Source organism: Lissotriton helveticus, chromosome 3_1, assembly GCF_964261635.1.
Source record: "Lissotriton helveticus chromosome 3_1, aLisHel1.1, whole genome shotgun sequence".
Lineage (NCBI taxonomy): Eukaryota > Metazoa > Chordata > Amphibia > Caudata > Salamandridae > Lissotriton > Lissotriton helveticus.
The window spans coordinates 1,503,229,546-1,503,242,429 of NC_136061.1; the positions used below are offsets into that span (position 1 = coordinate 1,503,229,546).

Here is a 12,884-nt window from a genome sequence, read left to right on the forward strand (position 1 = left end):
AGTCTGGGTGAGAGGACGAAAAACTGAAAGTGTTGTGATCTCACCCTGAACCTCAAACAGACACATGGAAGGGAAGATCTGGAAGATAAAAGTGGCCATTTTGGTGTCTAGGAACATTAAGCAATCTCCCAAGTTCAAGGTCAGCAGATTCTAAATCAAGGACAGCATCTTGAACTTTTTCTTCTGGAGGAAGAGGTTGAAAAGGCAGAGATTGAGGACAGTCCTCCGACACCTGTCCTTTATGAGAACATGAAGTGAAGGGAGTAAAGCGTTCTCTAACACACGGTCAGAAGGGTAATACATTTCCTAATTTGTTTTCAAGGCCAAAAGTATTTTGCAAGCCCAAGTAGATACAACTTTCAGTACTATAAAGGGGAGAGGAGTGATCAGCTGTCCTCCGCATGTCCACTGTCCTAATCCTCCATTGTCAAGGAGTTTGAATCAAAAATCTACTCCAAATGGGACAAGTTTTGAGATGTGGCCATAATATGGTTCATAGTTAAAATTAGCTTCCACCTTCTCCTTTGTCGCAGGTGAAAATTTCTCCCAAAGTCTCCTTGTCCATTGTTGTCAAGATCGTCAACTTTAAAATTGGCAACAAAGAATGATCAGAGCACATGGGGAAATCACCTAGGCCAGTTTTGCCCTCATCTTAGATGCCAGGGACAAAGCCAATGCCCATGAAGGCGCATTAACAAGAGGCATCGGAGTCAAAGGCACCAGGGTCACCAAGCCCACTACAATTGCCCGCACCTTGAGGAATAGCCCAGAGCAGTGCTTCCCAAACTTTAGAACCACGACCCAATTTTTAGAACACCAAGCGTTCACGAAACGAGGCAGGTGATTTGGTAATGTAACAAAAGCATTAAACAGTAGCACACTGTGATTTACAGGCAGCATATTTACCACTGAAATGGCCACTAAATTTGCACAGAAGTACAGTTTTACTTATAAAACAATCAGTAAATATATATATAAGTTGTGCATCACCCAATAAAGTGCCTTGCTTTTTTTTTATTCTGTTAAAATCTGTTTCCATCACACTTCAGACTCACTAACAAGGGAAATCAACTTACCTGCAAATTAGTGGTACTTTGGCGGGTGGGGTGTTAAGTGAGGGTAAAAACCAGGGTATCTGGTCCAGTATATAAATGAAAGAGGGTGTAAATAGGGGTGGGGGGCTTAGGGGCTTCTGTTGGACTTCTAACAATAAATCAAGGGCTAGAATGACAATTATTGTATGTAAGAAGTGCGAAATGTTTGCACACCTATAAAGATGTTTGCTCTCCAATTGCGGTCAATCTATTTAGAATGGGTGTGGTCTGAAGAAGCGGTTCTTAACCTTTTGACTTCTGTGGACTGCCACACCGCATCACTAGTAAAATCTGGGGACCCCAGCCTACGTAATTCCTATGATTTGAAACTCAAAGGATACAAAGAAATACAGAAATTATTAAATGTTTTATTTACTCACAAGCAAAGGGAACCCAGAGAGCAAACTTTTAATTTTAATGGAAAGGTTAGAGCTTTTTAATATGTGGTTTTATTTCTAAAAGACAAAGTAATATGCTATGCTCTAGTATATAACTGCCTTTTTTGCTCCTAAAGCATGACCTATTTTTGTCGGCACACACCGGTCACCAATGTCCATACCAGATTCTGTTTGCTGTACTTGTGCTGCTCCACAAATCAAGGTAGATAAATAAACAGTATCCCAACAGGTAATAGTATATGACAAATAAGCATGTATGCAGCAAGCATTACAATAACTGAAATAAGGAGGCCACTATTCAGTTGATTTAAGATTGTTAATCATCTTATATTTTTTAGGAAAGATTTTTCATGGTCGGGCATATACAGTTAAAGCAGCACTGTATAGAAAAAATTGTGTGACAACCAAAATGCACTTGGTGCTCAAGAATGTGTACGTGAAGAACGTGGCGACGCAAGTGATAGGGTGAACAGCGTGGACGGCGCACAGTGAACAGTAGTGCAAATAATATACAGTGGGTGGCTCAAGTATGGTGACAGAGTGACATCACTGTATTAGGTAATTTGCAATTTATATTGAGCCACAATGGAAGGTGCGCCTAGTATTGCGCTGCAGAGTCAACGGCGTTTCGATCCTCTTGAATTGGGATCATCATCAGGACATGGTTTGTCTTGCTTGTGCAGTGCTGGATTGCGAGAGGATGCAAGGAAGTGATCTGTCTTCAATGAACGGCAACGTGTCTGCACGGGGGCAGGGTTTCCGATGTGCCAAGGGCCGTCTAAATCTCGGCCAGCCGTGGGGTATGGGTCCTGTGTTAATCAGGGAGCCTGCAGTGGAGTCAATCCGGGTACTGGTCGATGTCAGCGGCTCCACAAATTAAGCTAGGAATAACAACGTAATTTGTATCCTCCCATTTCAAATTCCTTCACATTGGCAGAGTGTGTTGAATTTTTCAGTTTCATATATATTTTTTTTATTGATGCATATTTTACTAATCTGCTAAAATGATTTAATTTTCTAAATAGTTGTGGACCCCTGGAGTAAGCAATGCAGACCGTAGATTAAGACCACTGGTAAGGAGCATGAATGTGAAGACATAAACTCTTGGCTCCACTGCAGTCACCTACTGGCTGCATTCCATGCCAGCTCAACAGCCACTTGAGCCAAGTCCAAGAATTCATCAAGCAGTACAGAACAGGTAGATAAAAAGTGTGTTAAGCCTCCATTAAACGGTAGTCGGCTTACTGCCTAGACGGACGCCTCTTAGTAGCGGCGTGTCAGCCAACAGATCCTGTAATCCTTTGGCATTTCAGGAATACTTGTAATCTTTCAAAAACATTTCCGGAGGATGAAAGAGCATCTCTGCTGGGAGTAGAGTCCACGTTGTCACGGCTCCGGGTACCAACAAAGTGCCTCTTTCTTCGGAAGGAATAAGAGGGTACCAAATTAACACTGGAGATTGAAATCTGCCCTACAAAAGGACTCTGCCCTGCCTCTTACGTAACAAGGTCTGTGCTAAAACCACATTTTACCCTACAGTGAGCTGTTATCATAGCTCAGTGGGTTGAATGCCCACTGCAACATAGTTTGCGTAACCATGCAGAACAAGGATAGAACGATAGGGCCATGAATTGTGCTTCCATTCTTCCCACGTAATATAAATAAAATAAGGACCACACAGTTAGGTAGCATGAAAAACTGTTGCGTTGACACCAGGGAACAAGATGGCTGAACTAAGCTGCAGTCTGTGGAGAACGGCATGCGACTTGTGGGTCATCACTTTAAACTGTGGCACAGCCTGCTCAGTCCCCAATTCATCTAAGTTTTATAAATGAAGTACCATTAAAATGGGTTAGATGGGTTACAGAGCACGAAATGAAAAATCTGCAGGAACAAGCGGTGGTTAGAAAGGAAAATGTTGCTTACCCTGTAAGCACCTGTTTGTGGCATCTAGTTCTTTAGATTCACATGATGTGCATACTCCTGCCATCTAATGTTGTGCTCTGCGTGTACAACTTGTTTTTGTTTGAAGATGTCTTTTCGAGCCACTAGGTATAGTGACTCCACCTAGCTCTGGTAATGCGCATGGGCAAAAGCTCCATTGTTAGATTGTTTTTTTCCACACGGAGCATGAGGTTGTAAATGGAGCATAGAGATACAGAATAGATGAGCATGCAAAGAAAAAGGTGAAAAGACAACCCCATCTGCAACAACCCTGGTGACCAGGGAGGCGAGTGGGTGCATGTGAGTATACAGCATTACATGCCAAGAACCGATGCTGACAGGGTAAGTAACATTTTCCGTTCATGGCATGCGAGATCTTTGCCTCGTTCTGATACAGTTAGTGCCACACTTGCACTCTCCTACAATGCTTTTAGGTCCAAGTTGATTGAGCTATTAGATCGACATGTTCATAGTGGTCCAGGATGGTCCCAGATGAGCAAGCTTTCCAGGATGACCACTTACACTACATATACATATGGAGAATCTAAATCGAATTCATTTACACAGCTGTAGGTGGCCATGAAAATCTGGCACGGATCAGGTCATGTTGGAACTATGCTGGGCTCTCCCAGGCCTCAGCAGAGTTATCAAAATTATCCCTTACATCATCACTAGCAATATTTTTTCATGTTCAGACAGATGTTTACATCAACATAACGTGCATGTATTTAACAAATAGAACTATAAGGATTATTTAATCCACTGAAGGAAAAAATTAGCATTTGCATCTTTTCCAAAAGGTACACAAGATAGAATAAAAGAGATTTTGATGCATCTTTTCCAAAAGGTACACAAGATAGAATAAAAGAGATTTTGATACCCAGGTAAAACTTACAAATAAAATCTAATTACAACTTTGATAGAGAATGAAATTGTTTATTGAAGCAGCTACTTACCCTTTTTGGAAGTGCAGAATAGATTAAGTCCAAAATTAAAAGTAATACATTTCTTTCTGGCCTCAAAGCAATCATTTTTGAAGAAAGGTCTTATTTTCTCCTCAAGTACAAATGTAGGATTGGGAGAAAGTGTTTAGAACACCCAATTTTTTGCACTCTTTTACACGAGTGGAAAAAAAAAAAAAAAAAAACCACCGTTGGTCATTCCATGAATATTTATCATCAAAACCGAGAAGCTAGAGGTAAAGTTTTAGATTCTCACCAATCTCTAGTAACCATGTGAATCTTCTGTGAACAGTGTGTGGTTTCCTGGATCTACTTGTTGATGAATAGATCCCAATGTATATAGTCGGCTTAACCCCTTCGATGCTGGTGACGGAACCGTTCCGTCATCAGTTACGGCTGAGCTGTGCTGATGACGGAACGGTTCCGTCACGACCGCGCCCTGTTTGGAATGTCCAGCACAGGGCGCGGCTACGGCGCCGCACGGAAGCGGTTAAATAAAGAACATGAAGGAGTGTGCAATATGTGCAGCATCAACAAGCACTCTCCCTTCACCAGCACATGCCCCCAAACTGTGCTGCTCGCTGGCATATGTCACCAGCATACAAATGCATCATGGCCGCTCGCCAGTGGCACTTCCTTACCTCGCTCCAGCCAGAAGCTGACGTCCTCCTTGCGGGTGTAAATGGCCTCCTGGGCCTCGGAGCAGATGTTGTGGATATGAGGACTGAGCTGCAGCGCCTTGCTGAAGTTCACGGCCACCTCCATGTTGAGGCTCTCCATTCCCCTCAGCTCCTCGGCCTGGCGAACGGTGCGTGGGTTCTTCTGAGGAGAGATTTCACACACGAATCAGCACAGGGAGTTCACAGACCGGGATAAGGTCACAGTCAAGGTTTAATACTGTAACTAACTTTGGTTGCTCCTCCTTCCTTTCTTTCTTTCTTTCTGTCTCTTTTCCTTTTTCTCTCTTCTCTCTCTCTCTTTCCTCTTCTATTTACTTATAATATTTCTACTTTCCACATTTGTTTCAATGCCTAATTGTATTATCTTAATCATGCTAATGTATGCTTTATTATGGCTTTTTCTCTCATTCATTTTATTGTACCCATTGTTTCCTAATCTTATATATCTGAAAACTTAATAAAAATCTCTTAAACAAAAAAAAAACAAAAAAAAGATTTAATACTGCATTGTTTGGCATGACCGGCTCCTGCCCTGTAGTCAGAATTAACTCTCAACACCGAGTACCTCAGGCCACGCCCCCAACCCTTCGTTTTACAGCAACTCGCAAGGCGTCACGTGCAGGCTCAGCCCAGCAAGGCTCGCGGGTGGCTCGCGCACGGACCGTGCCCTCACCTGCCTCAGCTTGGCCATGGAGTCGCTGGGGATGATCTCATTCCGGTGAAGCCTCGTGACGAAGCAGAGCGCCTGGAACTGGCTCTGGCCCCTCTCCAGCTCCCCCAGGATCAAGGTCCGGAAAATCTTCACTTCCTAAACAGAAAAGAACACAACAGGGCTCGAGTTAGAATTCCTGGTCAGGCACGTTAAAAACAAAAACCATCCAACTGTTTCGAAAAATCCTAGCGCTTCAATGAGCTCAGCTGACGTCTCTCACAACGAGTTAACCACACGTGGCAGGAAACTTGCGTCACCGCCTTTAAGAGCAAAAGAAATGTGAGAGGCTAGCTCCGCTTCCTGGCAGTCGACAATGCATGCCAGTGGGGCAGCTTTGTGTTCCACTAGTGCACCACACGTCTCAGTAAGTGAGCATTGTCCCAACACTTCACCACAGTCGTTAAGATCACTTCACACGCAACTAGTTTACTAGGCGCCCTTTCCAGTTCAGCACACACGCCTTTCAGCTCACCCTAAGGCAGTTTTACCACCCATGCCACTAAGCACCAACAATCTTGGCTGTTAGCTCACACAAGATAGTTCACACAAGGCTCGCGCTCATACTGTGGGCCGCTATTACACCCTACATACAGCATGCCAATATGTGTGCACTGTTCCTGCCAGTTCATCACACAAAAGTGAGCTCATGTCACACCCTGACAGTTCACTAAACATTACAGTAAGGTTACAACTGTGCCCTGCTAGTTCACCATATATGCCCTCAAGAAAGCATTGTTCCCGTCAGTTCATCACACTCATTGTGCACACAACACACGCTGCCCACTTACTGCACACGCCTGTAAACCCTTTGCATACATGCCAACATTTTTAAACAGTAAAGTAGGAGTTTAAAAACAATAGGGAGTATGCATTTGTCCCATTAACGTCTGTTGCGGCCTGCATCTGGTCTATTGGCGTCTACGGGACTTTCTATTGGCGTCTACGGGACTTTCTATTGGCGTCTACGGGACTTTCTATTGGCGTCTATGGGACTTGCAAGTCTGCTGCTGCAGGATCGGATATCAGAAATGCAAATAAACGTTTTTTTCCTACCTGTCAGGCGCAAGGAGAAATCGTTACGGCAGACAGACAAGAGTGACAACAACAACGTTCTGCACTTGCCTGCAGGGGCAGATTACTGGCAGTGCAGGCCAGTGGAATCGGGTTTCTGCATGGAGGAATCAGGAGGCAGGAGACTAGCCTTGAAATCGTAGACTCCTGCCTGAATCGGGAGGGTTGGCTTGTATGGCTTTGCCCCCTTGACGGTTTACCACACATGCCAGTGAGTGCCCACAAATTTACTATGCATGCAGGTCAGAAAGATGTGGGGGAGGGGGAGCTTCAGACTTTCAAACAATGGCGCTGGCATATAACGTTAAAATACATTATATGACAAGCAGGGCGAGCGAGAGGGGCTAAAGGGGCAATGGAAAGGGAAGCAAATGCGGGGCGGTAGGGGTACTAAGTGAGAGAAAACACATTAGTTTGTCAAATAACCATCATTGTTGAAGACTCAAAAAGAGAGAAAAGTGTGTGTGCATTTTTGTCTGTGTGTAGGTAAAATTTGCTGTAGAAATCCGACAGACAACTCACAATACTCCAACTATTTAGCAGAAAATACATTTATTAGGGAGGTGTAACATCCCAAACACCCCCACCCCCGTGATGCTACGCCCCTGCACACACGCGTCAATGCACATTGTCTCGGTCGGGTCATTACAAGTCTGTTCAGTTACTAATTCATGCTACTGACCTTACAACACCATGTCAGTGTGCATAACCTACTCAGTAAGTGAGTTCACGCAGAGCTCTCTAGTTCATCTTACAAGCTAGTGAGCAGCTACCTTTCTAAGGAAGTTAAGTCAGTGAGCATAAGCTGCGCCGCTAGTTAATCATAAATGCCAGTAAGAGCACAATGGGCCCACCAGTTCATCAACTACTACCAGTGAACTCATGTCACAAGGGGTCTGTTCACTACTCACACATGTGAGCTCGCAGCACACCATTTCAGGTCACCAAATTTATTAGTAACACCACTTCAATCCTGATAGCTACTTAGAAGTTCGGCATGCTGCAATTTTGCACTTGCAGCAAAAATACTGTTTGAAATTTTACAAATATGTAGGTCATTGTGCAAAAATGTTTTTTTTATTTGTTGCCTACTTTGTGTAAAAAGCCTGTTTCCACACTGCATAGGACACCTGAAATTTTATTTTTTATTTGACGTGTATCTATCCCCAGACGCAGCTTATTTATGTATTAAGTTTAATATAGAGTGAACATGACCCTTGCGGGTGTCAGAGCGCTTTACAGTGCTTAATGAGAATGGGAATATAAAGAAGAACATTATTATCAGGGGGGGTGGGGGGGGCAAGTTATGATAGAAGCCTCCAAGAGAGACCGCCACAGGGTCCAAGGCATGGAAAAACCCAGAATTGAAAAACAATTAAAATACAAAGGCGAGGGATAAGCATGCGTGTGAGAATAAGTGGATACATAGTGTTCAGGAGTGGAGATTGTGGATTCAATACTAGAAATTTGTATATCAGTATCACAAACTTCTTTCTTGAACAAAGCAGGTGAGGGGGTCAGTCTAATTGCAGGGGGTAGGGTGTTCCAAATTCTTGTTGCAATACATGAGAATGTTCTGTTATAGGTTTTCTTTTTACAGAATTGTGGTGGTTTCATCAGTAAAGTGCTATTGTCTCTAGAAGCTGTGCATCCACCCAACAGCTCGAATTTTTGTGCCAGGTATCTCGAGGAGTTGAAGTGTGAAGCTTACATTAAAGAAAACTTTCCCATTATATTACAGCCTTTTGTCGCTATAGTTTTCTTCCAGTGGTGGTGAAAAAAAACTATAGTATTACCTACACAGTCTAAAAAGCCAATCTTCTAGCAGTTGGGTGAAGTGAAGTCTTTTAAGGGCTGGCCAGCAAGACCTTCAGCTCCACCGGTTAGCCCATAAACAAGCATTGGAAATGCAATAGGTCTCGCATTAGAAAAGTTGGAGCTATTGCTCTTGTAAATGACAAATATTTTATTTATGTGTTGGTTTTTAAAATAGCTAAATTGATAGCTTTGTCATTTACAATGCCAATAGTTATAACTTTCGCGAATGTGACACCTATAGCATTTCTAATGCAACATGTTTTGTATTTACGTGACTTAGATGGCAGCTCTGGTCGTTAGGCCACATCTCTAGAGAGATGTACATGGGCGATAGATAGAGTGAGGGCGATAGATAGATAGAGTAAGTGCGATAGATAAAATGAGGGTGATAGACAGATAGAGTGAGAACGGTAGATAGATTGAGGGCGATAGATAGATAGATAGAGATAGATAGATAGAGTGAGGGTGATAGCTAGATAGATAGAGTGAGGGCGATAGATAGATAGATAGATAGCAATAGATAGATAGAGAGATAGAGTGAGGGCGATAGACAGATAGATAGTGTACTGTCGGAAGACACGGTCTAGTGTCAGAGTTCCTGCTGTAACAATACACCTAACACCCACCCACCACCAGGCGTCATAGAGCACATGACCCTGGTCAATAAAAGGGCCGAGCGCACGTGCTCTGCGCCCATTACCTATCCCCTAACATGGTGTCCGTGTCTGCTTACTGAGTGATTGCATGCCTGCATGATGAGGGCCTAGCGCCCCCCATCAAATCTTACAATGGCGACGAGGCGGAGCTGTGCCCAGCGTGCCACAGCTACCTGAAATAAAACATCGTGGGGAAAGAGGAGGGAGCTGAGAGGCGACGTCGCGCGCCCCCCTCCCCTGCCGAATCAGCGCCGGCCTGCCGTGAGGCCCGCGGGGCGTGTGCCTTGCCCCGGGCCTGGATGTCCACGACCAGCCGACCGGAGCCCACTCGCCACGGCCGCAGCCAAAGAAGAAGGCCCGTGGGCCGGAGGTGAGCCCGAGGCACTGTGAGGCAACTGGGGGGCCGCGCGTGCCTGCAGCGACCCCCCCCCCAGACCGAAAGAGAAGCGGAGCCCACCCGCACTACCATGGTGCCTGGCCGGGCGCGATGTGGCCGAGAATGACTAGAGAGAGAAGCATGGCCAGCCGAGCCTACCCGCGGCCTGCCAGCAGCGAGTGCCCCCAAGAGCGCCAACAGCCTGCCCCAATGATGTGGAGACTCTCCCCCACCCGCGCGGCATGAGGAATGAGCCAGCGGCGGTGGGGTCGGCGAGGTGAGGCCTGAAGAGGAAGGCGCATCCCCGTACGGCCACTCAAGACGGCCAGCGTGGAGTCCCCGGTGCTGCCTGCAAGCCGGTGCATACCCCCAGGGCACCGGATAAGTGATTAGAGGAGGCGCGGAAGGCTGTGAGCCAGCAGGTGCCCAGCCCTATAGTATCGACGAGCGGCCGGCAGCGTGTGGAGAGCTGCCGGGCGCCAATGCAAGCAAAGCGAGCCCCCCCCACTGCCAGAGAGAGAGAGAAGAAATCTGCCCAGAGCAGACCAAGCAAGCCTCGGCAGTAGCGCCGCAAACTAGAGCACCACAGCAACCCTAGCTAAACCCCCTGTGACCCACACACCGAGCATGGAGCCCTTGCACGTCCTGGGGTCACGGGAATAATGCAGTGACTCACCGGGTTTTGAAGAGGAGTCCTCCCGGGGGTGCATGAGTGCGTGTGCCCCATGAATCGCCCTGCAGATGGGCAGAGTGGTAGGCATCCGTGGGGAAAGCCCTTCCAGGATAACCGGGAGCACGAGACCTGCCCCAGGGCAATATCGGAGTTTTCTAAGGAACACTGCCATCTAGTGGCCAATCGCGGGATCACGTGCAGCATATAGGAAACACAGTTAGCAGTACAGGATTAAAGCGGCCACAACCCCCATCAAAGGACGACTGCAGGGAAGCTGCCCTGAGAGCAAGGAGGTACACCAAGTGGACGATTGAGGAACAGTACAACCCGAGGGGGCAGCAAGGCATGCACACAAGGCACTGTGTACAAAGGGCGCAGGGAAGCGTCAGGGGTATATGTATGCACAACAGGAACAGTGGTAACAGGTGACAAGTCACCAGAGAACTTTGACACCAAAGATACGCACACAGCAGCACAAGACTGGCACAGCAACGCCACGCAACAGCGCAGGACTGGCGCACAGATGCCACCCCATGGGAGAGATGTCACCAACAAGTGAGTGCACGGGAGTGCGCCAAGAGCGCAAGGACTCTACACAGGTACCCGGACTAGCACAGCACGGCGATGCGCCGTCCTGCGCAAGGAGTGATGAAACTCCCAGCACCAAGAAAAGGACGACGGAGCAGTAGCACAGACCACTGGACGCACTAAGCCAAACGGAGACCAACCAACGACAGCGGAGCGGCACCTGATGGCCACATGTTGTCGCTACACCGCAGGAAGAGAAAGGAGCACCACCAAGAGACTCCCCACCAGGCAAGTGCCTCACAGTGAGGAAGCGCGACGATCGCCGACACTACTCCAAGGTCCCAAGAAGGAAAGCAAGCACACCCCGTGAGGTAACGGGGGCAACCTGAACACGAAGAAGCTCAGAGCGGTGACGTAACCCTCCGCACCCAAAGAAGCACAAGAAGAGCGCGGACGAAAGCGCGCCAACGCTAAAGCACCAGAACGGAGCGAACAGCGACCAAACCGAAGTCAGCAAAGCGTGAGGACTCACGCAGAAGACCACCCCGCTGGTCACCCAAGAAAGCCGACTCCTCAGCCGGTCGCACGAAGTATCCCGGACGGTCACACGACGTGACGCACCCAAGAAGCCGGCCAGCCAGATGGCCGCACCAAAAGCCGACCAACCAGATGGTCACATGAAGAAACTGGACGGTCACACGACGTGACGCACCCAAGAAGCCGGCCAGCCAGATGGCCGCACCAAAAGCCGACCCACCGGGGGTCGCGAAAGGAGGTGACCGAAGCAAGGGTCAACAAACCGCAACACAGCAAGTATCCCACAAGAGGACCTAAGATAGCCTACCTGCATCGGCAGAGTGGACGGGCCAGAGGTCCAAGAAGTTCGAACACCAAGACACAGTCCACGATCAGCGACTTGTGGAAAAGTACATTTTGCCATGTTCTGTGTCCCTACGTGTTCCCCATCCTATGTTGTATGTGCATGATTAATATGCATATGTATTCCCATGATCGATTAAAGACGCAATTATAGTTGTGTCCATCTCTAGTATGCCAGTTTCCAGTTCTCGTGAAAGCTACGAGTATTAGGCCTATGCAAAGTTACGTTGCCACGTTTCTCAGTGTGCACGTTATTTCATTGTACAGTCCCCGTTTCTAGGCCTCAAAAGGGCCTGGACACCAGATTCAGCTCCTGTCTCCTGAGCCCTCGCTGAGGAGCGATACAGCCCCCACCTGTATCCCTGACCCTTAGCTTACTTTCATGCCTCGCAGTGCCCGGTTCAGCCTGGCTCTGCCTTTGAGTCTGCCAAGAGTATGTTATGATTCTAGTTATCAGTCCAGCCCTCCTTCTCTGCATTCCTAAGCTACTGAACCGCATCAATAGTTTCCGTCATTGTCTAGCCTTTACGTCTCCATGCAAGAGAAATACTGTATTAATGGTCATTTAATATTCTTCATCACGCACTACATGTAGAATAATGCATGCACCAGTCTTAGAGTCTGTTAGCCTCTCCCCTCCTGACTCTTAGTTTATATCAACATGTTCTCTAAACATCAGATACTAGATAGGGTTTAGGTACATGTTGCCCTGACTCTCCAGACTTCAGTCTCTGCTCCTAGCACAGAGTTCATAGCCCCCAGCTTCTCCTAGTAACACGTCATTGTCAGTTTGCGCGCACCATTAGGTTAGAGGTCCCGGCTCCTTAGGTAGCCCCCTCCATGTTTCCGCCCCATTTATGACATATTCTGTTACGTTTACATCACATGTCTATGTATACGCCTCTTGTTACACCTACTTTCACCCTTATCTTTCGCGACTGCTATTGACCACACCCACTGCTCCGCCTATTGTATGTATTGCAATTGCAACTGTTTTAGTATATATGCTTGTGCATTGTTATTAAAGTTAGCGCGCTCATTCCCTGTCCCCCCTGCAGGGCTCTGCCATCCTATTCCTGTGCAGGTTGTCCTG

General features: G+C 46.9%; 1 protein-coding gene across 1 annotated transcript in view; it reads right to left on the minus strand.

Moving 5' to 3' along the window:
• The window catches only part of OAF (out at first homolog), a 137,625-nt gene that overhangs the window by 8,511 nt on the left and 116,230 nt on the right, over positions 1-12,884 (minus strand). Inside the window, exons 2-3 of the mRNA XM_078682164.1 lie at positions 5,752-5,886; positions 5,040-5,220 (exon numbers count right to left, since the gene is read on the minus strand). Coding sequence (XP_078538290.1) covers positions 5,040-5,220; positions 5,752-5,886 — 316 coding nt within the window. The remainder of the gene's footprint in view (positions 1-5,039; positions 5,221-5,751; positions 5,887-12,884) is intronic.